Below are 27316 nucleotides of genomic sequence, written 5' to 3'. Positions count from 1 at the left end.
TTGTTTCTGCTATTGAAAAACTCCATGTTTTCTATCATTGTTTTATCAGAAAATATGCATCTTCTAGATGGTGTTTAGAGGAGCTGGTGAAGATAATACAGTGCATGAAAAACAGCGGACACAGGGTTCTCCCAATTTTCTACAACGTCGATCCCTCGGATGTGAGAAATCACATGGGAAAATTTGGAGAAGCCTTGGCTAAACATGAAGAGAATTCCAAGGAGGGTATGGAGAGGGTGCAGATTTGGAAGGATGCTCTCACTCAAGTCACTAATTTCTCTGGTTGGGATTCAAGGAATAAGTAATTATTTAAAGCTTTTTTTCACTCTTACTTTTATTTTTTATTTTTAATATTGCCATTTTGAATGCTCTTGCTAATTCAACTATTAGTTATTACAACACAAAGGGTATGATAATATATACCATGTTAACATTATCTGATTAAAGGACCGGGTTCATAGGATTTAGAAATATTTTACTGGACTTTTTTTAAATTAGATATAAGATACCAACCATATCTTGACACATATTCTCATATTCTCTTTATTTTTATTATCTTTTTGTAGAAAGCTGGACTTATTATGTGTTTATGCTTTAAATATGACAGGAACGAGTCTCTACTAATCAAGCAAATTGTTAAAGATATTTTGAATAAATTGTTATCTTCATCCGGTAGTGATACCGAGAATCTAGTTGGAATAGATGCTCGCATACAAGAAATGGAAACCTTATTATGCTTGGCGTCAGATGATGTTCGAATGGTAGGAATATGGGGCATGGGTGGAATAGGGAAAACAACCCTTGTCAGAGCTGTTTATAGTCGAATCTCCTATAAATTTGAAGGTTGCTCCTTTCTTGAAAATGTTGCAGAGGATTTAAAAAAGAAGGGCTTAATTGGGTTGCAAGAGAAACTTCTTTCTCATCTATTAGAGGAAGAAAATCTAAGTATGAAAGAACTCACATCTATAACGGCAAGGCTCCACTCAAAAAAGGTCCTTATTGTTCTCGATAACGTGAATGATCCAACAATATTGGAATGCTTAATTGGAAATCGGGATTGGTTTGGTCGAGGAAGTAGAATTATTATAACGACTAGGGATAAACGTTTATTACTTTCACATAAAGTCAATCTTTATAAGGTTCATAAACTCAATGATGATGAAGCTCTTGAGTTCCTTGCATGTTATTCATTAAAACACGAACTCCTTCGAGAAGATTTCCTAGAGCTTTCAAGAGCTGTAATATGTTATGCTCAAGGCCTTCCATTGGCTCTTACGGTTTTGGGTTCTTTTTTATTTAGCATGAGCAAAGAAGAATGGAGAGATCAATTAGACAAATTAAAAAGTATTCCTAATATGAAAATTCATGAAGTTCTTAAAATAAGTTATGATGGGCTAGATTTTGAGGAGAAGAATATATTTTTGGATATTGCATGTTTCCTTAAAGGAGAGGATAAAAATTACGTTAAGGAAATACTAGACTATTGTGGCTTCTTCTCAGTTAGTGGTATACGAGCTCTCGCTGATAAGTCACTCATAAGTTTTTTTCACAATAGGATAATGATGCATGACTTGATACAAGAAATGGGTATGGAAATTGTTCGCCAAGAATCTCATAATCCCGGCCAGCGTAGTAGATTGTGGCTCCATAAAGATATCAACGATGCATTGAAAAAAAACACGGTAAGAGCAAAAAAATGAAATTTATTTTATGCAACACAAGTTAAGATTTGAAATTATTTAGTCTTAAGTAGTCATATGCTAATAAAATTGTAGTAGACATATATTTATTCACTATGCATGCTTTTAACTTAGTCTCCTTCTTGGTATGCAGGAAAATGAAAAAATTGAAGGCATATTCCTCGACTTGTCTCATTCACAAGAGATAATAGACTTTAGCACTCAAGCCTTCCCAAGGATGTATAAACTAAGATTGCTCAAAGTCTATGAATCTAACAAAATTTCAAGAAACTTTGGAGATACCTTAAATAAGGAGAATTGTAAAGTGCATTTTTCTCCCAACTTAAGATTTTGTTACGACGAATTGAGGTACTTATATTTGTATGGATACTCTTTGAAATCATTGGACAATGATTTCAATGCAAAGAATCTTGTTCACCTCAGCATGCATTATAGTCACATTAAACAACTTTGGAAAGGAATCAAGGTATGATTATGACGTATTGATATTATTTTCTTTAAAAAGTGTTTAATGTGCATGAAAGCTAATTTTTAAGTCAACTTTCTTTCATGGTAGGTTCTTGAAAAGTTAAAAGTCATGGATCTCAGTCACTCCAAGTCCTTAATAGAAACCCCAGATTTCTCAAGAGTCCCCAATCTTGAACGATTAGTTCTCGAAGGTTGTATATCTTTGCATAAGGTACATCCGTCTCTTGGAGTTTTGAATAAACTCAATTTCTTGAGTTTGAAAAATTGTGAAAAGCTCAAAAGTCTTCCAAGCAGCATGTGTAATTTGAAATCCCTCGAAACATTTATTCTTTCTGGTTGTTCGAGACTCGAAGATTTTCTTGAGAACTTTGGGAACTTAGAAATGTTAAAGGAACTTCACGCAGATGGTATTCCTGTAAGAGTACTACCCTCCTCTTTTTCGCTCTTGAGAAACCTTGAAATATTATCCTTTAAGGGATGTAGAGGACCCCCATCTACCTCATGGTTGTTGCCAAGAAGAAGTTCAAGTTCTACTGGTTCCATATTGCATCATTTGTCAGGTTTATATTCTTTAACAAGGCTAAACCTAGGTTATTGTAATTTATCAGATGAAACAAACCTTAGCAGTCTTTGCCTCTTATCTTCATTGGAAGTGTTAGATCTATCTGGGAACAACTTTGTTACTTTGCCAAACATCAGGGGACTTTCTAGCCTAGAAGGTCTGTTGTTGGAGAAGTGTAAAAGACTGCAAGTACTGCCAGAACTTCCATCAAGCATATATAGTTTAATTGCGCAAGATTGCATATCATTGGAAAATGCCTCAAATCAAGTACTCAAGTCACTCTTTCCAACTACAAAGTCCCCGAAGAAAACTTTCAAGGTGGGTTCTATTTGTATACGATGTATCATAATTTTAATTATATATGCATATATATAATTATTTCGATTCTATCTCTCTAACATCCTAATAATTTTGATTCTACAGCGTAATTCGGGTGCACACTTAATATATGTGATGGTTTATGGAAGTAGAATACCAGATTGGATAAGGTATCAGAGCTCAGGGTGTGAAGTAGAAGCAGATCTACCTCCAAATTGGTATAATTCCAACTTGCTGGGTCTTGCTTTGAGCTTTGTCACTTATGTTTTCGCATCTAATGTGATTATTCCAGTATCGTATACCTTGCGCTATTCAACATCCAGTTACATTGCTAACCGCATTAGTATCAGATGTGATAAGGAAGGTGTAGGGTTAGATCACGTGTGGCTACTTTATATAAAACTCCCCCTCTTCAGCAATTGGCATAATGGAACTCCCATAAATTGGCATGAAGTGACTCACATCAGTGTATCATTTGGGACTCAGGTCATGGGGTGGTATCCTCCGATCAAGAGGTGTGGGTTTGATCTAGTGTACAGTAATGATCAAGACGTGAATCCCCCAGTGATCCAATTCAGCTCTATCTCCTCTCCTCCTCTTCCGAACAAGTCAACAGTAGTCCTTAAAGAAATCCATGAGGAGGAACCCAGTGGAAGTGGGTTGTCGAATGTTGATGGCTCAGAATCAGACAGCTCTGATTACCAAACCGTTGATGAGGAAGAACCCACTACTGCAAAAGAAATTGACCGCTCAGAGGATCACTCTGAATCAGAGATGCGGCCGCAGAAACGTTTGAAATGCAAGCATTATGAGGGCATCCCTTGATGATCGGAGAAACAGACCTAAAAATCTTCCCATAACATCATCTCTTGGTAATGGTAGGTTGTGTATTTCTTTTCTTTCTTAATCTGATTTTCAATATTTTAGCTTGGGGAGATGTCTTAAGATCATTTAGAACTGTTTAAAGCGGGAACTAAAAAATCCCATTAACACTGTTTGAAATTAGAGTACTCTCACATATCCTCAATTTCATGCTTAATCATCCCGGGATACACATGGTTGCATATCATTAGAATCATTTGTATTAATAATTCGTGGGTTTTGTTTTTCGTTTGATGCTTTGTTTATTGATTTATATTTTTGATGTTGGGTTTGGATTTGTTGGATTTTATTTCATTCCATTTAGACTTGGGCCTGTGCGTATTGAATATTTAGGTTGGGCCTCATTCTTTGATTTGAGCCTGGTAGGGAGGTTTTCTTATTTGTTTTGGACTTGATCTTGGGTTATTTTTATTTTCTATGTCTAGGCCCATTTCTTGGATTTCTTAGGCTGAACACGTGAAGGGTTGGATTTTCTCACTGGCCCCTATATAAGGGCACACACAACCCTAGGGGAGAGAGCACACATTGAGGGGGTCGACTCACTTTTTTCTAGGGATTTCTGTCTTCCTCTATGACTGTCTGATTTTTGTAGTTTTGGTGAGGGAGAGTTCTATTTTAAATTGTATTGATTTGGAGTTTTACATCTGGATTTGGGAGTTGGAGGGTATTTGGGTTGTTTAGGCTCATATCTATGTACATACTCTCTTCTTCCATCTTTGTTTAATTTTTTAATTTTTCATTTACATCCCTCCACTTTTCGACGATGGCTTTTTCGTAACTCAACTCCCTTCATCTCTCTCTCTCTCTCTCTTTCTCAACAACAACTTTTTGACTCATTTCTCTCTTCTTCTCAATAATGGCTTCTTCTTTACTCAAATCTCTTCATCTCTCTCCTTCTAGACGATGACTTCTTCTCAATAATGGCTTTATGATTCAAATCTCTTCATCTCTCTACTAAATTCCTGACAATGGATTTTTCTTAACTCAAAGCTTTTCATTTCTCTCTTTCTCGACACTCTCTTCTTCTTCTTAACTCAAATCTCTTCATCTCTCTACATCTGGATAATGACATTTTCTTAACTCAAATCTCTTCAGCTCTTTCCATCTCGACAATGGCTTCTACTTCTTCCCGCTTTTATGATGTCTTTCTCAGTTTTATAGGAGTAGACACTCGTGATTCCTTCACTGCTCATCTCCATAGGCAGTTGTGCCGCAACGGAATCAACACTTTTTTAGATGATGAAGGGCTTGAGAGAGGGCAAGTCATAACCCCTGCACTCGTTACAGCTATAGAGAACTCCAAGGTTTCTATCGTTGTTTTATCAGAAAATTTTGCATCATCTAGGTGGTGCTTAGAGGAGCTGGTGAAGATACTAGAGTGCAGGAGAACAAAGGGACAGAGAGTTATTCCAATTTTCTATAATATCGATCCATCAGATGTGCGGAATCAAAGGGGGAAATTTGGAGAAACCATGGTTAAACATGAAAAGAATTTGGCGAATAGGGAAAGGGTGCAGATTTGGAGGGATGCTCTTACTGAAGTTGCCGATTTATCTGGTTGGCATTCAAGGAATAAGTAGGTTTTTAAACCATGTATTTTTAATATGTTTCTATTATTATTAATAATAAAATGAAAATTGGTTAAGGAAAAAAAATTAGTAAAGAAAACTGCAATAGTAGTCACCGTTAAACCTATTGGCAGGAATGAGGCTAAGCTTATTGAGGAGATTGTTCGGAGCATTTTGGAAGGCATGGATAAGACTCCAATAAAATCAATTGATGATGGTATGGCCCAAAAGATACGATCTGTTCAGAGAATGAGGGATCTTATTCTGAGAACTTTGACACAATGGGCTAGTGATCGCCATGATAATGCTATCGTGAGAGATTTGATGTCAATAGCGAGTGTAATAAGGGCTTTTATAAGATCATATAGTCCCAATGACATTGCTATCGTGACAGAATTGATACAATTAGCTGGTGCAATAAGAGATTCTATAGAAATAATTGGTCCCCATGATGATGCAATCGTGAGAGCTTTGATACAATTAGCTAATGAAATGGAGGCTCTTACACAATCAGTTATTTCCAAAGATAAGGGTATCGTGAGACATTTTGCAGGTGAAGCTGGGGCACCTTCGCGAGCAGAGAACAAAAGGCTTTTTCGTAGTCACATTGAGGAAGTACGTTCCATCTCTTCTGACCATGTTGGGGAAGATCCGAAGAGACAAGGAAAACTTCTTTCAAAAATATCAGGGTGTAAAAATCTAAGTTTAAAATTCCGCACTTCTGTAAAGGCAAGAATTCTAGGTTTAACATGGAGCACTACGATAAAGGCAAGACTTCGTACCAAACAAGTCCTTATCGTTCTTCATTACGTGAATGATTCAATAGTCAGCAGCCATACCAATGCCTCCATATTGGTTTTAGCACTAGGTTCTTGGAATCTCCTGTATGTGCTGTTTTCGCAGTCCTGTGAGGATGTGTTCCAATGCAGCCCCGTTAATATATTTTGTGAATTGAACTTGAGTGATCTTCGTTCCTCTGAGGTTAGCTGCTTTGGCAATCCACTGAACTGGGGTAATGGAGTGATGAGGTCAGCTCGACCTAAGTGACTGCAATTTATCAGATGAAATAAACAACCTTAGTAGTCTTGGCTTCTTATCTTCATTGGAAGAGCTAGATCTGGGTGGGAACAACTTTGTTACTTTACCTTCAAACATCAGCCGACTTTCTAACCTGCAATGGCTGGGGTTTAAAAATTGTAGAAGACTGCGAGTACTGCCGGAGCTTTCACCAAGCATAGATCATAGAGAGGCAAAAAAATTGCTCGTCATTGAAAATTGACTCGTATAAAATACTATAGTTTAAATTATTTTAAATATTTATCACCTATGAAAATTAGAGTCTTAAAAGATCTGGTCGATTGTAAATAAACTGATATTTAAGGTCTACATAATTAGAGCCTAGGAGTAGTGAAGATACTTTTTAGCTTCAAAGTTCAACATCATGGGTATTGCCTTCTGACTTGAAGGTAAAAACAATGTTTGTTGACCTGAAACTTTAAAATGTTGAAACCCCCTTTTGATAGGTTAAAATGTTGGAACCCTTGTTCTTTTTGGTTACTGCCAATGATATATCTGAATGATGATGTGTCAGGTTATGAATAAATATTCTGTTTAATTCCTAGATATCTTCAAGGGCGGTTTTTTCCTCTTTTCTCTTCATGCATGCTGGCTTTGTTATTAGTTTCTCTAAGTATGTTTTTTTGATCAGTCCAGTCAATATAGAATGGTGAATAAGCTTCAGTGGAAAATAAGGCTACTTCAAAAAATAATACTGGACATGTATGGTTCAAGAAACATGTCTATCGTTTGTGTTCTATCATCAATTTGAATGATTTGGCTGGCTATACTTTTTGAAGTTCCATGATGAAGTTATGCAAGATTGAATCATTATAAGGTCCATATGATTTACATGGATACGTCAGTATAGATTACATGTATAGCATTTTTTATCTGGTACCTGAGAATTCATTGTAATCTAATTTCAGCTTTTCTTGTTTCACTTATGTCTTTTATATTTTAAGTTTTTTTTTTTGTGTGAGGAACTGAATCCACCCTGTCAAAGAAAAGCATTTTCTTGTGCATCAATGTTATTAACCATTTTTGAGTCCTTGTCCTGATGCTTGGGCTTTTGGGCACTGGTTTTGATGCTTTTTTTTTGTAGTTTCTTGGTTGCTTCCAAGAACAATAGGAGAGCTACTTGTGAATTTGTTTGGAGATATAGGAGGCAAGAGTGGAGTAGTGTTTCCTTTGAGTTATAGGGGAATGAAACTCCTGACAGCAGACTATAAGATTGTTTTAAGATCTTTGCATGCTTTGGACAGAGGGTGATCTTTTGATTTGGACATATTCTTTTATGAGCTCATAAATAGTTTAGGTTATACACAGGTTAAGAAGCTATTAGCTTTTGTTTGCTTTGTTTTCTGTCCTTTTTCTTCCTTGCCTTATTTTCTTCTCACTTCTTGTGGGCTGTCCATATAAACTGCCTGTGCCCTTCGGTTGCACTGTCCTCAATGCTTTTCTATTACATTTATTTTCCTATTAATGGAAACTATGTTGACATCTTGCAATTCTTGGAAGTTAACCTAAATACAATACTGCCTTTTGAACCCTTGCTTCAAGCCCTATCCAAGCTTTAGGTCCCTAACCCAATCTCGACTCAAGCTCATCTTTTCTGAGCTCCGGGTCAGGCAGGTCCTAGTTATTAGGTTTTGATTATGTTAAATCACAGAGGGAGAGAAAAAAAAAAAAAGACAAGCAATAAAGACAGACAACCAAGAACACAATTATTGATATGGATGCAAAAAGGCTTGCAAGTAGGATTAACAACATTCCCCTTGCATAGTTGATTCTGAGGCAGTAGGGGTTTAGCTTTCAGGCCATGGTATCGTTGTAGTTGTCTGGATAACAAAGATGAGGGTTCTGGGAGTTCATGCCAGGTGTGGGTCATGATGATGTGGTCTAGGTTTGGTGTTTGGGTAGGTGAGGTGAAGAAGAGTTTTTCAAAGGTTGATGGTGATGGAAGTGATCCAGAGTGTGCTGTAATTGGCAGGTCATTATAGTGATATTACCGTGGAAGAAGTATAGCAATTAAAGAGGACAAACTCCAACCCTAGACAGACATTGACTCCGGGCCGAGGTTTCTAGGTTTCTTTGGTGCTTTTATCTGTAAATTTGGCATATGGACCCTAATCCTAGCCCTAGATTGATTCACACAAAACTGGCTGCAATCTGTTAAATTACTATTACTTTTGTTTAAGAGTAATAATAACTAATTGATAAGATAGATTAGGTTTAGAAAAGCCTTTTGCCCTGGCCCAACCTGGACTGAGGTTGCGTTGATGTTTCTTTAGAAAAGTTGCATTTGTATGATAGTGGGATTTACCATATTCGAGTATAGAGAGCCTAAAAAGGGCACTTCCCATGGACATGTTCCTCTCAAATCCTTTTCTTGGACCTGTTCTTCCCGAATCCCACCTTGGGTTTATCATCTCTTTTCCTTATCCTTCTATTGTCATTGACCAAAGCTAAATGGTGTTAGGATTTACCAAACCAGTGCGCTGAAAAACAGAGCTGATGACTGGCAACTAACTCTTAAAGCAAAGAGTCAGGATGGTGATGGGCATGTACTAACTAGAGAAAAAAAAAATAGTTGCATATTAAAAAACTATAAAAAAAAATATAAGAAATAGAGAAATACTTGGCTTGTGACGAGAGTGCTTTTACCCATTTGCCATATTGACCCTGTTTTGACCATATTACCTCTTAATACTTTTTAAAATTCATGCAGGAATATTGTGGAAGATGTACCATGGGGTGTGCATGTGAATTTTTTGAAAGCAGAAAGGAGCTTGCACAGGTGGGCCCTTGAGGATCTTCAGAGAATTCATGCTGCTGAGGGTCTGGCTGCTGATGAGAAGGTGGTGGAGTGGAAATGCATGTTCTTGAAGATGCTGGTCATTGGGTATGTGGCTCTCACCTGCTTCAATTCTTACAATTATCTTCTGAACCACCTAGTATACACTTTACAGGTGTGCTTATGCTTGCATTTCTTTTAACAAAAAAGGGGAAAGACCTCTCTCAGTCAGCTGTTCTAAAACAAACTGTTCACCATAAAACACAAATCGAATGGCTTGATGGTCCAGCTCAACTGGATTAGTGGTGATAAAAAATGGTCTAAAATGAAATTTATGAATAAAATGGACTGTTTGTTGCTTAAAATCATGAAATATGTCTTCCGAAAAATCTGTAGTTTTAGCAAGGTTGAGGTTTCTTTTCCTATAGTTGTTTTGATTGCTATTATTTGGAAACTAGATGAAGAAACTTATATGACTTCCTTTGCCAACCCCAGCCTTTTGTGATTCCCAAGTCGGTTACCTTTTACCTTTTAACCCAATACTACTACCATAAGTTCAGCTTTTTTGTCAAAAGACTCTTAGCCTTTGCTTAGCAAACAGTTTCATCTGAAAATGTATCAAATGGAAATAGTGTCCCATGCTTCTGGTGTTGGCTTTAGGTAGGATTGTATTAGAATCATCTAAAGACAACTTTAATGGCTGTTCAATCCTGGAATCGCTAATTTCTTTGTAATCCTTGGCAGGTGCATGCTGATAACCCAGATGGTCTCTTCAGGATTCTCTCCTCTTCCTTCCAAGGAATCAAAACCTAACGAACTCCCGAATTTTCACTCCCGTTCAGTGTCAGCCTTCCTCAAGTTATAACCAATCGTTGTTTACCATCTTCATACATTTAGCTTGTTCTGTTCCACATCCAATCACGCTTCTTCCTCCTTTGATGTTTGCACATATCCAAATCATCTTAAGGGAAAGGTGGAGTCAGATCACTTGTGGCTGGTTTATGTACCACTTCCCCACTTCGTCAATTGGCATCAAGTCACTCACATCAAGGCTTCATTCAGAATAACCACCTTCATGCGCCTTAATGCAATTAAGGAATGTGGGATTGGTCTAGTATATGTTAATGAAGCGGTGAATTGCTCTGTCTTTTCTCCTCCTCCTAACGAGTCATCTGTTATCCTTCAAGAAATCCATGAGGAGGAACCTAGTGGAAGCGGGTACTCTAATATTGATGGCTCAGAAACGGATAACTCTGATTACTATTCTGCTGATGAGGGGGAACCCACTGCACCCCTGCTGTAAGGATCACTCTGAATTGGAGATGTGGCCAGAGAAACGCTTGCAATGCAGCCATTATCAGAGCATCCCTTGATGATGAGGATCCAGGCAGACAAATGCTTGATATCCACCCAAATCTTCTCATATCAACTCTTGGTGAGCTGTGTGCTTCCTTTGTTTCTTTTCCTGAAACTGACTTTGAGTTGTTCAGCAAAATACTTTGATTTCTAATATTCTGGAAACATATCATAACTATTGGAATTTTTGGGTGTTGTATTAATGGTGTTACTAACAAGCTTTTGAAGTTTGATAGATGTTGGGTTATTGTTGCCAGTCTATGCTTTTAATTTGCCTTGGATATCTATACCTACATACTTACATTCCATTTGCACATTCAGTTCATAAATGCAGCTTCTTATTTTATTCTACTGAAAGGTTGCAGTCTTATATGTAGTCATGAGTGTGGCTGTGAGTTTAGACCAACCATAATTCAAATTATTTGATACTTTCTTTTCAGGGAACACACTATCCTAACTATTTTCATGACTTCGAATATATGAGTAAAATGTGGCTACAGCCAATAAAGCTGAATGAATTTCTCAAATTAAATCAGTAGTAAACAAGCTTATAAGGTCATCTTCATATGAGAAGAATAGAGAGTAGATGACAATTGGAGACTCTTCATTCTCAAAGATTTTGAGTATCATCAAAAATTAATTCATAAGAAGGCAAGATTTGATTCCAAGCTCGTGGAACCACTGCATTTGCAAAGGAGTTGCTCTGCAGAAAGCGAGAAAATTATCTCCCTCCATGGAAATTCTGATTCTGGCCTCTGCAAAAGAGGAACAGCTTGTCACATGGTGTAACTCAAGATTCTAATCATTTCCACCCAAAGAAAGTTTTGAAAGTTACAATTTGCAATGTTTGTCAAACTCATGTTAAACAAAACGTAGAAGAACCAGATTTTATGACTCAAACATAATAAACGTCAGCAAAAGTTCCTGCAGTTTTTATCCTAGTACTCAACATCATAAGTATGCTGGGTGTTTCATCAGGCAACTTGCATTCATCACCCAACACCAACTTTGCTTCATTTTCTCAATCAAACTCCTCATATTTGCAACCAAATGCTAAATAAAACTCAACACTGTCAACAACTAATAATGAAGGCTTAATAACAAATTTCAGCATAATCAAAGGTCAGATTATTTCTAAATATGCTTTCATGAGTAAAAGTAGCTTGTATTTTCCTAAAAGATGCATATGTGAGCAAGTTGTCCACTCAACCTTATAAAAAATTGTTAAAATAGAAGTAGTTTATTTCAAAAGATGCCTTCACGAGGAAAAGTAGTTTGTTTTTCCCTAAAAGATCCTTAAAATAAAAAAATCCTCCACAAAGTTGCTTCTCACCTATCGGGCAACCTCCTTTTGTCTTGTTTTAGTTGTTTCAAGCTCTTTTTAGAAGATTATTAAAATTATCTTTCTTTAATATTGTTGCTCATGAATGGAACCTACCAAAAGACTTATGCGTGGATGATATATTTGTTGTTTTAGTATTTCTTTTTAATGACGAAGCATTTTCTCAAACCTTGGAATCGATCGAGCTAGCCTAAGGCTAGCCTAGTATGAAGTCTAAAAAAATTGGAACAAGCACAAATTCTACTTTAACCCAAGGTTGGTTAGGGAATGCTTGGGTCCTTGTTTTAACCATCTACGGCCTTCAAAAAACAAATTTGATATCATTCATTTCAATTCCTCATGTTCTCATTTTTACTCTCACTATTTTTTTACCAACCCTACTATATATATACCCAAGTTGAAAAAGTCCAAACTAACCTGCTATTGACCTAGGTACCTTTCCAAAATATTGGTCCTTATTGCTCATTCTATGACTATTAAGGAAAATAATTAAAAATATGTACAAAATCAAAATCAATCATTAAAGAATAGAAATTATAAAGAAGATGTACACAATCAAATGTATAATGAAAAAAAAAAAACTCATTCCAATCTGCATTTTCAAAAATAGGTTAATTCCATTCACCTCCTCCAAAGTTTTCACTAAATACACCTAATCTATATTGATTTGAAATTTCATCAAGTTTTCATAAATCAGCACCCTCTCCATGTTCCTCAAGTTTTCTTCATGTTTAGCCAATGCTTCTCCAAAATTTCCTTTTGTGATATCTTACATGTGAGGGATCCACATTGTAGAAAATTGGGAGAACCCTCTGTCCCTTGGTTCTCATGCACTCTAGAATCTTCACCAGCTCCTCCAAACACCACCTGAAAGAAGCATAATTTTTTGACAAAACAATGACAGAAAACTTGGAGTTTTCAATAGCCGGAACAAGCACAGAAGCTATGACATCGCCCCTCTCAAGCTTGTCATTGTCGATGAAAGTGTTGATTCCTTTGGTGCATAGCTCCTTATAGAGATGGGGAGTGAAGCCATTGCGGGTGTCTTCTCCTCTAAAGCTCCGGAAACATATCATAACTATTGGAATTTTTGGGTTGTGTATTAATGGTGTTACTGACAAGTTTTTGAAGTTTGATGGATGTTGGGTTATTGTTGCTGGTTTATGCTTTTAATTTGCTATGGATATCTATACCTACATACTTACATTCAGTTCATAAATGCAGTTTCTTCTTTTATTCTACTGAAAGGTTGCAGTCTTATATGTAGTTCCAAGTGTGGCTGTGAGTTTAGACCAGCCATGATTCAAATTATTTGATACTTTCTTTTCAGGGAACACACTATCCAACTATTTTCGTAACTTCAAAAATATGAGTAAAATTGGGCTACAGCCAATAAAACTGAATGAATTTCTCAAATTAAATCAGTAGTAAACAAGCTTATAAAGTCATCTTCATAGAGAGTAGATGACAATTGGAGACTCTTCATTCTCAAAGATTTTGAACATCATGAAAAGTTATTCTTGGAAAATCACTAGTGGAATGCGATGACCAGGTCAAATGCTCACTACCAATCAAATAAAAAATTCAGGAACCAAAAATACAAATTCTACTTTGCCTTATTCTAAAACCTAATTCATTAGGTACGTTATAATTATCAAAGGCATTAAAATCAATACCAGCAGGGTTCGAATCATATACTCAGAAAAATGGTGACAAATAGTTTAATGATATATGCATTGTATAAAAGTTTTAAAAAGTTTCTACCCAATTTATCACATAAAAGAAACCAACTAGATTCCAAGCTCCTGGAATCGCTGCATTTGCAAAGGAGTTGCTCTGCAGAAAGCAAGAAAATGATCTCCCTCCATGGAAATTCTGATTCTGGCCTCTGCAAAAGAGGAACAGCTTGTCACATAGTGTAACTCAAGATTCTTATCATTTCCACCCAAAGAAATTTTTGAATGTTACAATTTGCCATGATTGTCAAACGCATGTTAAACAAAATGTAGAAGAACCGGATTTTATGACTCAAACATCATAAATGTTGGCAAATGTTCCTGCAGTTTCTATCCTAGTACTCAACATCTCATAAGTTTCTAATGCTCATAACACAACCAAAACTATTACTATTAAAACTTGAAGGTTATAATGCAAAGAATCATTCATACTCAGAAAAGAAGCATGTTGGGTGTTTCATCAGGCAGCTTGCATTCATCACCCAACACCAACATTGCTTCATTTTCTTAATCAAACTCCCCATATTCGCCACCAAGTGCTAAATAAAACTCAACACTGTCAACAACTAATTATGAAGGCTTAATAACAAATTTCAGCACAATCAAAGGTCAGATTCAAACAAAACCATCTGCCTAAAATATCAAAGAATACAAGAAAAAAGGACTAAGAGAATTTCAGTTGCTTCAATCAATATATCTCAATAAGAGAAAAGTTGATGACTCACCGAAAAGTCAGACAGAGATATAATATATAGACATGATTGGAGGAGTTCGCTGAGAATTATTGACGAAAAATATCATCACTGATTTTGAGAATGCATGACCAAATCAACACAAAAGAGAATTTTATTGGAAAAAAGACCTGGATGATGGTAGTCATTCTTGAGGACGTTTGCGCTTGAGCTTGAGCGTGGGATCATTGGTGGGTCCATCACTGCTGCCACTAGAACTAGAGTCCATTCCACTTCGATTGAGTCCTGCTCTGTCACTGCTTCTCTCAACTACATTACATCCCCTACTCTTAAGCTGTTTTCTATTTTGTGGATGGATTCCTTCAAGATCTTCTGCATATATAAGACATACGCCACACTTCTTCACCACATTGGATGCACTTGAGTTGAATCTGTGGGCTGCTTCAAAAGAAATCTCAATGTGATTCCACTCATTGGGGTCATTGAATTGAAACAACCTCAACTGGAACATGGTTGATAACCCAGCCAGACATGTTCTGACCCAACAATGTTGCCTGTCCAATGGAAATCATGGCCGAAGTCTTTCAAGTCCCATAATAAAAACATCAGAATTCAAATGGCATATAATTCTCTCAGGAAGATGTTCAAGAACAGAGCAGAGAGCAAATCCCAAGAAGTCATCACATATACCAATCTGTAGGTAGCTGAATTTTTATAGAAGATCCCACATTCTGATGCCAGATCCACTCAGGAATCCCAGTGCCAGGAAAAACAATACTAAATGCAATATTTTCAAGCAATTTCTGCATCATAACAGGTGAAGTAGTCACAGAGGAATCAGAAGCAGTGGAAGACACATAAATATGTGGAAATATTTGTAATTCTGTCCTCTTATCATCACTGGATTGGTCCTCAACTGGTTTGGAGCAATTATAGAATAGGAACTGTAGCCCTTGCAATGTGTTTACACTTGATGAGCCTGGCAAAAGAGCTGTGCAATTGTGTGCATCTATGTCTCGGACACTTGGTGGAAGCTCCGGAATTCCTGTGAGACTCTGGCACTGCCCCAATCGAAGGTCTTTTAGGTTTGTAAGTTCACTGATGCCAGCAGGTATGCTTAGAAAATTGTTCCGGCTTAGATCTAATTTCTTCAATGAGATTAAGGAGCAAATACCGTTGGGGATTGCCTTCTATTAGTTTGCAGTCACTTATGTCTAAATTTGATAAGGACCTGAAACTAGAAAAACTAGAAGGCAAGCGCAAACCAATCCCATTTGAACTGTTTCCATGCAATAACCAGAATGAAAAGAGCGAACCCAATGAGGTAGGTGCTAATATTTTACATCCAGGATAGATCAATACTTGCAGGTTTCTCAAAAGAACAATTGAGTCAGGAGGTTGTGCTATAGCAGTTCCATCTGCATGGAGCTGTGCTAGACGTTGCAGGCTCCCGAGGTTCCTCGGCAAATTGTTTAATTGTGGACAACCAGAGACAATGAGTGTTTCAAGAGATGTCAAATTACACATGCCGTTTGAAAGACTCACAAGGTTTTTGCATTTCCTCAGATTCAATAGAACGAGGCCTTTGAGACGTTCAATTGATGAGGGTAGCACTTCGATAGGTGTCCCATCTAAAAGAAGCTCTTTCAAATTGTCCATATTCTCCGTCACTTCTGGAAAACTTTCAAGTTTTGAACATCCAGAAAGAGAGAGATTTTCAAGGGATTTCAACTTACAAATACTTGTCGGAAGACTCTTAAGATTTTTGCACCATTTCAGATCCAATAAAACAAGTCCAGTGAGATGCCCAATTGAGGAGGGAAGTTCCTCAATAGCAGTTGAAGCTAAATAAAGCTCCAATAAATTTTCCATGTTACCTTGAATATTTGGAAACTTCTTGAGCCCTGAGCAGCCAGAGAAATTGAGAATTTCAAGCGCTTTCATGTCGATGATGCTTGGAAAACAAATAAGCTTTTTGCAATTTTTCAAATTCAATAAAATAAGCTTGTTCAGCTTTCCAATAGATGGGTGAACCTCAAGCAAACTTGAACAACCATCAAGAATTAGTTTTCAGATTGGGCGCACTCACTGTGATGTCTGGAATTTCAATGAGGTGTTGAGAGCAACTAACTCTTATAGTATTTAACTTTTCAAGAAGCTGTAACAGGAAAAAAAAAAAAATTACTTTGATATATTTGCTTTCCTGGACTTTAGAGTTTAACCAAAGAAGAAATATGAATAAATAATCAATCATCATACCAAGTCACCTTCCCAAAGTCGTTTTAAGCTGCTATAACACATGTCAAGTTCAACAAGGTCCTCTGCATAAAATCCTAATGGCAAAGATTCCAAAGGATAACCATGCCAATGGAGATATCTTAGCTCATGAGAAGGGAATTCAAAGTCTTTAGATAGCTTTACTTTATTATCCTCCCTCGTAGAAGCAGATTCTAGATCCCAATGGATTTTGAGTACTCTAAGATTCTTCATCATTGCAAAAGCTTCAGTAGTAATATGTATCCGCGTCAATCTAGACAAGTTCAGAAGTATGCCTTCAATTGCCTTTGTTCCCTGGTAAACAAGAGTAGATGATGAGTAGAGCAAAATACATAGAAGTTAAATAAGACATGTAACTTAAACAAAAATGATATTGTTGAAGCTTAGGTATTTTGAATAACCTTAAACATGAAAGTATATTCATTTGCATTTTCTCTTACCATTTTTCTTGTCAATACACGATTTACAACCTCAGGATAGCACAATCTGCTCCATTTTCCAGGGTCTCTAGGACATTCTTGTCGAACAATTTCTCGTCCCATTTGTTGTAACAAATCATGCATCCATATCTTTTGTCTAAAATAGTTACAAAGCACTTATCACCAAGGACTCCTATTCCACTCTCCGCATAGAAGTTGCAAGCATCTAGGATTCTAGTAACAAAATCTTTCTCCTCTCCATTAAAGAAGCAAGCAATATCTAAGAATATCTGTTGTTGTGTGTCATCTAATTCATCATAACTTCTCTTAAGCACACGTTGGATTTCTTGGTTAGGTTCCCTCTGTAGTTTTTGCAATTCACTTTCCCATTGACGTACTGTCTTGCCATATAGGAAACAACCCAAAATCTTAAGACCTAGCGGAAGACCATTAACATAATGTACAACAGAGTTTGAAAGTGTTTCATAGTCTTCTTTGGGATGGTTCTGTTTAAATGCATTCCAACAAAAGAGTTCAACAGCTTCCTTGTGATCTAATTTCTTAGCCTCATATAATGCATCCATTCCATGCAGCTCCAACAAATGCTTATCTCTAGTTGTTACAATAATTCTACTTCCTGGACCAAACCAACTATGGTCACCAGCTAAGGCTTCCAATTGGTTCAAATCGTCAACGTCATCAAGAACAAGAAGAACCTTTTTAAAGCATAGTCTGTCTTTTATCATATGGACCCCTTCATCAACATTCCTTATAAAGTTCTTCCTTCTTGGCAAGATATCATGAAGAAGTTGTTTTTGTAAATAAAGGAGACCTCGACTTTTAGAATCCTCTCTAACATTAGCAATAAAGGTAGCAATCATGAACTGGGCACCAATTCGGTTGTATAAAACTTTGGCCATGGTTGTCTTACCAATTCCTCCAAATCCATAGATCCCAACCATGCGAACATCATTTGATAATGGATCTATTATTTGTGGAAAAATATCTTCCATTTCTTCCAAACGATAATCCATCCCGATGAGGTTCTTGTCAACCTGTAAGAGTTTCTGACTAAATTTCATCAAAATAACGCAAGTGATATCCTCAATAAAATCTGCCTCAGACCTGCTGCCAGAAAGCACATACATAGGTGAGCTAACAAAGCAACAAATGGTAGAAAACATGAAGTAAACTTGATTATGCTTGGTTTTGTATAAAACATGAATTATGGGCAATTAGAATTTGTTAAGGGGATAAGGATGAATTAATTAGATGTTTCAAGCACCATTAAAACACCATAAGAAGAAGAAAGAAAAAAACCTTCTAAATGTTGCCCTTTATTTCATCTTTGCTAACCTCTACCTATACTGGAATATTACTCAACTCCCTTCTTAGATGATGTTGGCCTTTATTTTAAACTTTACACTCTTCCTTTCATAATTAAGCTTTTTTTTTCATTAGGTCTATCCTAAGTTAGCATTTGTATGTATCAGAAAACACTAAAAAAATCAAGAATAGTTGTTTGCCCATACTAACATATTAACCTTATAAAAGAATGGAAAGAAATAGGAAATCAATTAAATTTTAGATGGCCTTTGATTGATCAATTTAATGACTTGATAACTTAATTTAAGTCATTAATAGATTAAGTATGTTTAGCAAAATAACTTAATATTATAATTTAAAGTAAAAAATAATTTTAAATATTAAGTCAAATTAGGTTCTTTATTCTTAATCTGCAATCCCTTTTACCTCATGTCCTCATGTTTAGTGAGAGTACTACACAATCATAACTCCACATTCACAACCTAAATATTTTTTAACCATTCTAGATATCTACAATATATGTTTAACAAATAAATTTATTATTTAAGATTAGTCAAAGTAAATAGGAGTTAAAATTAGTGAGAGTAAATATGAGTTAATTTGATGATTTAGAATAAATTTTAAATGAACTTTATCAAACAACCTTAATACTTAAAGTGAAAATTAAATAATATATTTTAAGTTAACAACTTAAAAATAATTTAACTTAAAGTTAATTTAATCATTAAATAATAAGTATTAAGTTTTACAAAACACCCTCTTAGTAGAAGGGAAAGAAGAAATAATGTTGTTTTGGATTTTGAAGAAACTAATTCTAATCAAATAATATAATATGGGCAATAACTTAAGTCAATAATTATAATTTTAAAAAAAAAAAAACCCAAAAAATCTGTAGTTTTTTTTTTTTTTTTTTTTTGTGTGTGTGAACAAATTAAACATGGGTTCTTTATGGCGTTTCAGGGATAAAGATAAAGCTTGAAAGACTTTATTTTGAATAAAACAAAAGGATGGAGGACATTTTAAAAAGTATATAATTTTAAAGTCTCATTAAGAAGCTAGGTTTTGCCTTCCACCTTGAGTCATCTGCATGACTTCAAGTCTTAAATGCAACCTATATTTTGAAAGAGTGATAATGCATATAAAAAATACAAAAAAAAAAAACCCTCCAAATTGGTTCCCTGATGAGAAAAACATCATATTTACCCCCTTACATTTCAAATAGTCACATGACCGGCCATCATTTTTCCCGGAGAACCAATTTGAAGACCTATGATTTTTTTATTTTTTTCAATTGATGAGAATGGACTACTTACTACATCAGTTTTCAATACTAGTTTGCTAGGTTGCAATACTAATGGGCTGTAAATTAAGGTCCTAAATTTGTAGATTAAATGGTGTCCTAATTGGGAAGAACCAATTCTAAATTCACAACTTCAGCTGCATGATGTAACTGATCATGCACCAACTCCACGGGCATCCCCGGTTGTAGCTCTTTTTTTGCACCGGAGGTGCTTGTCCTGGCAAGGCTGGTTCAACTCGTCCGTAAACTTTCATGCTAGCAGTGCTGCCCTGTGAACTTTAAAATCATCCGGGTCGAGCAGGTTTATTGAACAGGGAGGCGAATCCCAGGGTCAGACCACTAATTCCGTCTAATCTACTCTATCTATCGGAATTCTCCATATTATAAGTTCTCCGTATTATAAATTCACTTTATTTTTTAGGATAAGATGCATGTGCTGATTATAAATTCTAGTAGATTTCTGATTTATCATTATGTATAGAAAGATAAAAGGATACTTGCAAAAGATTATGCGATCGAACAAGCTATATTTACCCATTCTGTATATGCCATCCAGAAAGATTGCCCACTTCCCTCAAAGCTGCTCTCAACTTCTGTGTATACTCCAGAGGAATTTTTCTTTCATGATTGGCCAACGCTTCTCCATAACTCTCCCCCTGATTTCGCACATCGGAAGGATTCACATGATAGAAAACTGGAAAAACTATTTTTCCCATTTGTCGCCTCGACTCCATGATCTCCTTCAACTCGTCCAAACACCACTTGGAATGAGCATAGTTTTTCGAGAGAATTACGAGAAAGCACCTTGACATCTCAATAGCTCTCAAAGTAGTTGGCAAAATCATTTCTCCCCTGATATGATCCACTCTAAAGGTTCGAAACCCTTTCTGATACAAAGCTGCATAGAGATGATCTGTGAAATTTTGTCTGGTATCTTGACCCCGAAAACTCAAGAAAACTTCATATTCCCATGGACCAATACAAGTAGAAGTAGAAGAAGAAGACGCCCTTCGAAGATCCATCCCAACAAGCTTCTTCTCAACCTGTAAGAGTTCCCGGTTTAAACTCTTCCAAATAGTGGAAGTAATCACCTCAATAACACGTGACTCAGGTCTGCAAGTGGCAAAGCATGACACATGGGGTGAGTCAATGGTTGCAAACACCAGCAAAACATGAATTAAGTGCCCTGGATCATATATGCTTTTAGCTTTACTTAGAAAACACGATTTATCATGCAAAGAAAAGAAGTTATAGTTACCCATTCCTTAAACACCATCCGCTAATCTTCGCCACATTCCACAACGCTTCCCTCCACCTCTTTATCTTCGACATTCCTTCCTCGTCTGCCGTTCTTTCATGATCGGCTAATGCTTCTCCATAACTCCCCATCTGTTTTCGCACATTGGAGGGGTCCACCTGGTAGAAAATCGGAAACACTAATTGTCCCATACACTGCTTCCACTCCATGATCTTTACCAGTTCATCCAAACACCACCTAGAACGGGCATAGTTTTTGGACAGAATTACGACACAAATCCTTGACTCTTCAATAGCTTTTAAAAGTTCTGCTGCAATCTCTTCTCCTCTTCGTAGCTCCTCATCATCTCTAAAGGTACGAATCCCTTTCTGATCCAAAGCTCTGTAGAGATGATCTGTAAAATTATGGCGAGTATCTTCACCCATAAAGCTCAAGAAAACATCGTAATTCCATCCACGAGTAGAAATAGAAGAAGAAAGAAGAAGAAGCTCTTTGACTTTGAGGGTCTGCAAAAGCCATCCACTCTTTACTGTGAGAACTTACTCAACTTAACTTAAATGGCAGGCAATTTCTTCATAAAAGGCGGAAAGAAATGGCAGGAAAACACTGGTAGGTAGAAAGACAGCGATGAACTCTGCCTTGGAAGGTCGGGATGCTGTGTGCTAAAATTGTTGTGAAGGTCTCCACTGTATCCCGAATCTTTTCTATTGTTTACAAATTATTGTCCATGTATATATCAAATATAAAAATGGATTACAATATTTTTAATTATTATTTTATTTTAAATGCAAGAAAGAAGTTTGATTCCAGCTACCATCCATCCACATACGATGCCTAAAAAAAAAAAAATGATTGGGTTTAGCTTGACACATGGGTCTGAACAAACCGGCTTTAGCATTCAGGTTCTCATGCCATATATCCATCATCGTCTCCGAGGAAGAAAGAAAGCCATGAAATCTAGTTTAAATGAAATTAACCTTAAAGTAAGTGTTTAGTTTAGATGTTTGCTAAAAAATTAATTTAAAACTTCATCCGGTGATATGAAATTTAAATTTTAGAGTTTATTTACAAATTATAATTTAAAACCAATTTATTTTTAAATAATTCAGTTCTCTTGGGTTTCGTTTATAAATTCAATTTATATGACATTAATTTAATTTATATTATTATTGATTCAATCATGGCAGGTGGGATGGAGGACGAAATTTCCTTCCATTGACCTAAGAAAGATTCAAGTCTTTTCCTCCCAATATTTAAAGACTCATTGGGATATGTAGATGACAATGAGAAGGGAATTAATTGACTCATTTCTAAAAGGAGACACCACAAAAGCCCAAAGTTTAAAATAAAGTAGTCTTTATGCTGCCCAAACAATTCACTACGTATGACTAGCTCTTTCAACTACTACCACTATATGTTTTTATCATAAATTAATTTGTGGTTGAAAAAGTATTTTATGGTGAAATAATTTTTTTATTAAAAATTATTATGGTTAAAAAATATTTTGCGGTAAAAGACTCTTTTTCATTAAAAATTATTTGTGGGGATGCTTGATATAAGTTGGTGAGTAACTATTCTTAGGGTTTTGCTTTGAAAAAACTTGTGTATAAAATGATTATCTAGGAATTATATTAAGTGATTATCTATATTTGTCACTTTTAAACTTTAATAAAAATTTAGTAAAAGAATAGTTATAATTTATTTAATGTTACTAAGTTATAACTCTAAGACTATGTAAAAAAAAATTTTTGAAATACATTTGTGAAAGTGTTCATTGGTAAATTAGAATATAGAATCTACTCTTAATTTAAAATAGTATTATTAATTTCTTTGATTATAATTATATTGTTAGTTTTTAATTTATAGTTGAACTTGTATATGCAAAGGATTGGGTTAAACATTGATAGTATTTTTTTAATTCATAAATTATTACAATGTTAAAATAAATTTAAAAATAAATAAATAATGTAAATTTTGAGGAGGGTACGAAAAAATGTGATGAAAGTATAAAGAATATAAAAATAGTATAGGAAATGTGAAGAAAGTACGAAGAATCTAAGGAACGTACAATGAATGTAACGTGTAAAGAGAAGAATATACAATGTGAAACGTGTGAGGAATGGAATAAAATGTGAGGAATTGATAAAAAATGTGAAGATGGTATGTGTGAGGAATAAAAAAATGTAAGAATGGTATAAAAAATGTGTGAGAAAGGGTATGAAGTGATACCGGGAGAAATATAAAAATGTGAGGAATGTAAGATAATATGGAAGGTACAGAGAATGTGAAAATGACACAAAAATGTGAGAAGAGTACTAAAAATATAAGGTATGAAAAAACAAAGAGATATATGTTCTTTTCTTAAATGCGATGTTGGAGTTATATTTTTATTTAATTAAAATGTTTAAAAATCTTATATTTGTTCTTATCTTTTTAAAAAATATTTTAATAAGAAAATGATCTAGTTCAAAGCAAGCTTGAAAATGACATGTACAAATTTCAAGTCTCCGAATCAACTAATTCTCATTCAAATTGTCATTCTCATGAGCCTTTTAATCATCCTAATGTAGCAACTAATAATGTTATTGTAGTACCTACGCTACCAACTCTCCTAAAAGCAATTGTTGTTAGGAAAGGTGTACCCTAACCTTATAGTGCATTCACCCAAGCGCCACACAAGGGGAATTGATGGATGCAGCCAACCCTCCGAACTACTAACAATCCCCTCCCCTCTAGCGACACCTAGGGTTCGAACCCATGACCTCGGCTCTAATACCACTTATAGGACTCAGACGCTACCAACTCTCCTAAAATCAATTGCTATTAGGAAAGACGCATACCCTAGCCTTATAGTGCATTCACCCAAGCGCCCACGGCGAACACAAGAGGAGTTGATGGACGCGACAAACCCTTCACTTTGCCAACAACTATCTCTAAGATTTTTATATTTGACATTCTTGTTTAGGTCCCTTCTATTGAGATTGTAAAGAAGGTGCTCTCACTCTCTATTTTCTTAGTTGTATCGTTTGCGTACAAAGGGTCAAGCTTTGTCAATCAATATTTGTTCACTTCAAAAATCTTGTAGAAAACCACTTTAACATTAAGATAAAATTATACCCAATTGATGGTAGGGATGAGTTTAAACCTTCTCATTCTTAGCTAATCATGACATTAAACATTGATTATCTTGTCCCAAAACTCCATAGTAGAAGGCTCAGGTAGTATGTAAGAATCATTATGTTGTAGGTTAGCCTCGTTTGCTCAAGCATTTATGCCTTTCAAATTTTGGGTGTATGCATTTCATGTTGCTATTTTTCTCATAAGAAAAATGGCTTCTTATATGTTAAACTTTCAATCTCCCTATCAGGTTCTTTTTAGATCAATTCTTGATTATTCTTCCTTTAAATCCTTTGGGTGTCTTTGTAATCGCTTTATTCATCTTTTTAATAAATAGAAACTACAATATTGGTCTACTAAATGTCTTTTTGTCAGTTATCACACTCCTCACAAAATGTATCTTTGTCTTGATTAAACCTTTGATAAAGTTTACATCACTCATCATGTTGTTTTTATGAATCTTGTTTTCTTGTGGTTGTTGGCACTCTCCCTAGTGTTTCTACTAACTCATCTCCTTTCCTTATTTTTCCACTTGCTTTTATTCATGTCTTTTTCTTCTCCTTCTCATGGTTCCTTCAATACTTTACATTCTACTCATCATTCTTCTTTTGTTTCCCCTATGTCATCCCCTATTCAACTTGTGGTTTTGGACTCTAAGATGCATCCATTACCTCCAACTATTAATACTCATCATACACTCACTCATGTCAAAGCTAGTGTTTTTAAACCTAAGACCTAACAAGCTAATGCTTCCATTGAGTTATCTAATTTTTAGCAATTTATCAAGGATCTTCATTGGTAAAAAGCTATGGAAACTAATTATGATGCCTTAATGGAGAATGATACCCATACACTAGTTTTTCTACATTCAAAAGCTAATATTGTTGGTTGCAAGTAGGTTTATAAGTTCAAGTACAATCCTGATGGCAACATTGAACATTTTAAGCCATGCTTGATTGCCAAGGGATTTCATCAAACACCTGGCATTAACTGCTTTTAGTTCAATGGTCAAAGTGGCTACTATTTGAATTGTTCTCATGATTACTCTCTCATTTGGTTGGATGATTTGCCAATTAGATGTGCATAATGCCTTTTTAAATGATGATTTACATGAGCAAGTATTTATATCCTAGCCATAAGGATTTTTTCATCCCAGTATCTTGACTATGTTTGCAAGCTTAACAAAGCTCTCTATGACCTCAAATAGGCTCCTCATGCCTGGTTCACCAAATTAAGATTGGCCTTAAGCAGCTTGGGTTTTAGATGTGTAAGGGATGATAATTTAATGTTTGTTTATTATTTAGCCTCATATCTTATCATTATCTTGGTCTATGTTAATGGTATATTAGTTATTGTAGTAGCTCTACTCAAGACCTCAATTGATTGTTTTCTTTATTGCTTCCTTTCTTTATATGATCTTGGTGTTATCAATTATTTTTTGGTGTTGAGGTCACTCATACATTTGGAGCCTTTCTTCTTATTCAACATAAGTACATTAAGGACTTGCTTAATTGCACAAAGATTCTCACTTGTAAACCAACTGCTACTCCTAGTTGTGTTAGTCCAACCTTGCCTCAATTTGATAGGTGATAAGTCCATTTAGAGCAACTTATTATCTATGATTTAACTTGATATTTCATTAGTTTAAGAGTAATTTTATCTCAACAATCATTATTTTTATTGTTTTAGGTCTCAAATAGCCAAGAGTATGAAAAGTGAGCAATATGAGGCAAAATTGGAAGAAAATATGAAGTTTGACGGCCTCTTACGTGACAATTTGCGTAACTCACCCGAGAAGAAAGCGCCATTGCAGGAAGGACTTAAGCGCCACGGCGTACGCATGTGGAAAATCATAGTTGGGGACTCGAGACAAAACCGTTGCAGCTGGAGAAGCTTGTCCGCAGCGAGGCCCAAAGGAATTTCAGAAATCCTAGGAACCCGAGACTAAAGCACCGCGGTAGGAGACACTGAGGGCCACGACCTAATATTTAAAATTTGAAAATTATTCGTCCTTATCTCATTCTGTTCAGATCAGAATTAGGTGGGACATCAGTTTACGATATTGGGGCTATAAATAGACGAAAGTAGGGTTTATTTGGGGATCTTGGAGACTTGGAAGAATGAGGATCTTGAAGACCTAGGAGAAGAGAGAGCTTGAGAACAAGAAGGGAATTTGTAGATTTTCTTCTATTTGTCTGGTTTATTCTTCCATTTTCTTTATGATTGTAATTTAAGATGTTTGTTCTTCATCTTAAGATGAACTAATTTCCTTTGTCTAGGGTGAGATGTAGCTCAATCACGATTTTTGTTTTTGATTGGTTTAAATTAATTCTCTGTTTTGCATCAATTTATTTGTGTATCTATTCTGCGCTTAATGCTCTCAATTCTTAAGGGCCCAAGTTTTGATTGATTTTATGATTTAGGTTGATAACGAGAGTTAGAATCTAAATTAAATCCATAGAATAGATTACGTTAGAATGAATGAATAGTAGAGATACATTACCATGTTCTAAGAGATTAATAGTTAAATCTATAATAATTCCATAGATCGTAATTACTCCTTTAGACTTAAATTCACATAGAGATATGTTAGGTTAGTAATTTAAGGAGCAATCTGATACATTTTGAGAGAAAATATTGGTTGGCTTAGGGAAATAAATCTCCAAATAAAGCATAACAGGAATTAGGTCAAGCAATCAATTGCATGAAAAGTGTTTGTAGTGAAATCAAAAGCCCTAGATCGTTTAAATCATAAGAGTTTGAATTTATTTTCTTTAATTGTTTAAGTTGTTTTCTTTTACAACTTTAAATATTTGGTTGATCAAATAGTAGTAGAAATAATAAATTTTAGTAATTAGTAGCATAGTCCTTGTAGGTTCGATATCCGTACTTAGGTACAATTATATCACTTGAACAATTCGTTTACTTACGAACCAACACATCAAGTTTTTGGCGCCGTTGTCTGGGACTATTTGTTACTAATATTAATTCTAGTTATTTATGTGCTAATTTGATTTATTTTCTTTTTATTCTCACTCAATTGTTTTTCTCTTTTTTGGTTTTCTTAATGTGTGAGACGTACAAGGAGTCTGAACTTAGTACCAATCACCTTGATATCAACAAAACACTATGAAAACTAAAT

General features: G+C 35.4%; 2 protein-coding genes, 1 long non-coding RNA gene and 1 pseudogene across 5 annotated transcripts; 1 reads left to right on the top strand and 3 right to left on the bottom strand.

The window, feature by feature from the left end:
* The first annotated feature begins 61 nt into the window (after positions 1-61).
* Positions 62-10891, top strand: LOC117905987 (disease resistance protein RPV1-like). 3 transcript variants are annotated; one of them, XM_034818899.1, is made up of 7 exons: positions 62-301; positions 1556-1682; positions 1834-2166; positions 2257-3048; positions 3154-3926; positions 9286-9459; positions 10096-10891. In XM_034818899.1, the coding sequence occupies exons 1-5, from the start codon at positions 105-107 to the stop codon at positions 3871-3873; spliced, it is 2169 nt and encodes a 722-aa protein (XP_034674790.1). In that variant the 5' UTR covers positions 62-104; the 3' UTR covers positions 3874-3926; positions 9286-9459; positions 10096-10891. The 3 variants fall into 3 exon arrangements, with proteins under 3 accessions (XP_034674790.1, XP_034674789.1, XP_034674791.1); XM_034818898.1 differs by having other exon boundaries at positions 608-1682; XM_034818900.1 differs by lacking the exons at positions 62-301; positions 1556-1682; positions 1834-2166; positions 2257-3048; positions 3154-3926 and adding an exon at positions 4775-5506.
* A 457-nt stretch (positions 10892-11348) lies between these two features.
* Positions 11349-13125, bottom strand: LOC117905770 (toll/interleukin-1 receptor-like protein). The gene is made up of 2 exons (XM_034818644.1): positions 12823-13125; positions 11349-11462 (listed from the first exon to the last, which is right to left on the bottom strand). The coding sequence occupies exons 1-2, from the start codon at positions 13123-13125 to the stop codon at positions 11349-11351; spliced, it is 417 nt and encodes a 138-aa protein (XP_034674535.1).
* Positions 13126-13700: 575 nt separating this feature from the next.
* On the bottom strand, positions 13701-14977 carry LOC117907556. Its single transcript, XR_004650019.1, has 2 exons — positions 14648-14977; positions 13701-13937 (listed from the first exon to the last, which is right to left on the bottom strand). It is a non-coding gene; the product is annotated as an uncharacterized LOC117907556 (long non-coding RNA).
* A 180-nt stretch (positions 14978-15157) lies between these two features.
* Positions 15158-21554, bottom strand: LOC117905769 (annotated as a pseudogene).
* Positions 21555-27316: the final 5762 nt, after the last annotated feature.

Source organism: Vitis riparia, chromosome 18, assembly GCF_004353265.1.
Source record: "Vitis riparia cultivar Riparia Gloire de Montpellier isolate 1030 chromosome 18, EGFV_Vit.rip_1.0, whole genome shotgun sequence".
Classification (NCBI taxonomy): Eukaryota; Viridiplantae; Streptophyta; class Magnoliopsida; order Vitales; family Vitaceae; genus Vitis; species Vitis riparia.
The sequence above is the reverse complement of the archived record's forward strand: the minus strand, read 5'-3'. Positions and strand labels throughout refer to the sequence as shown.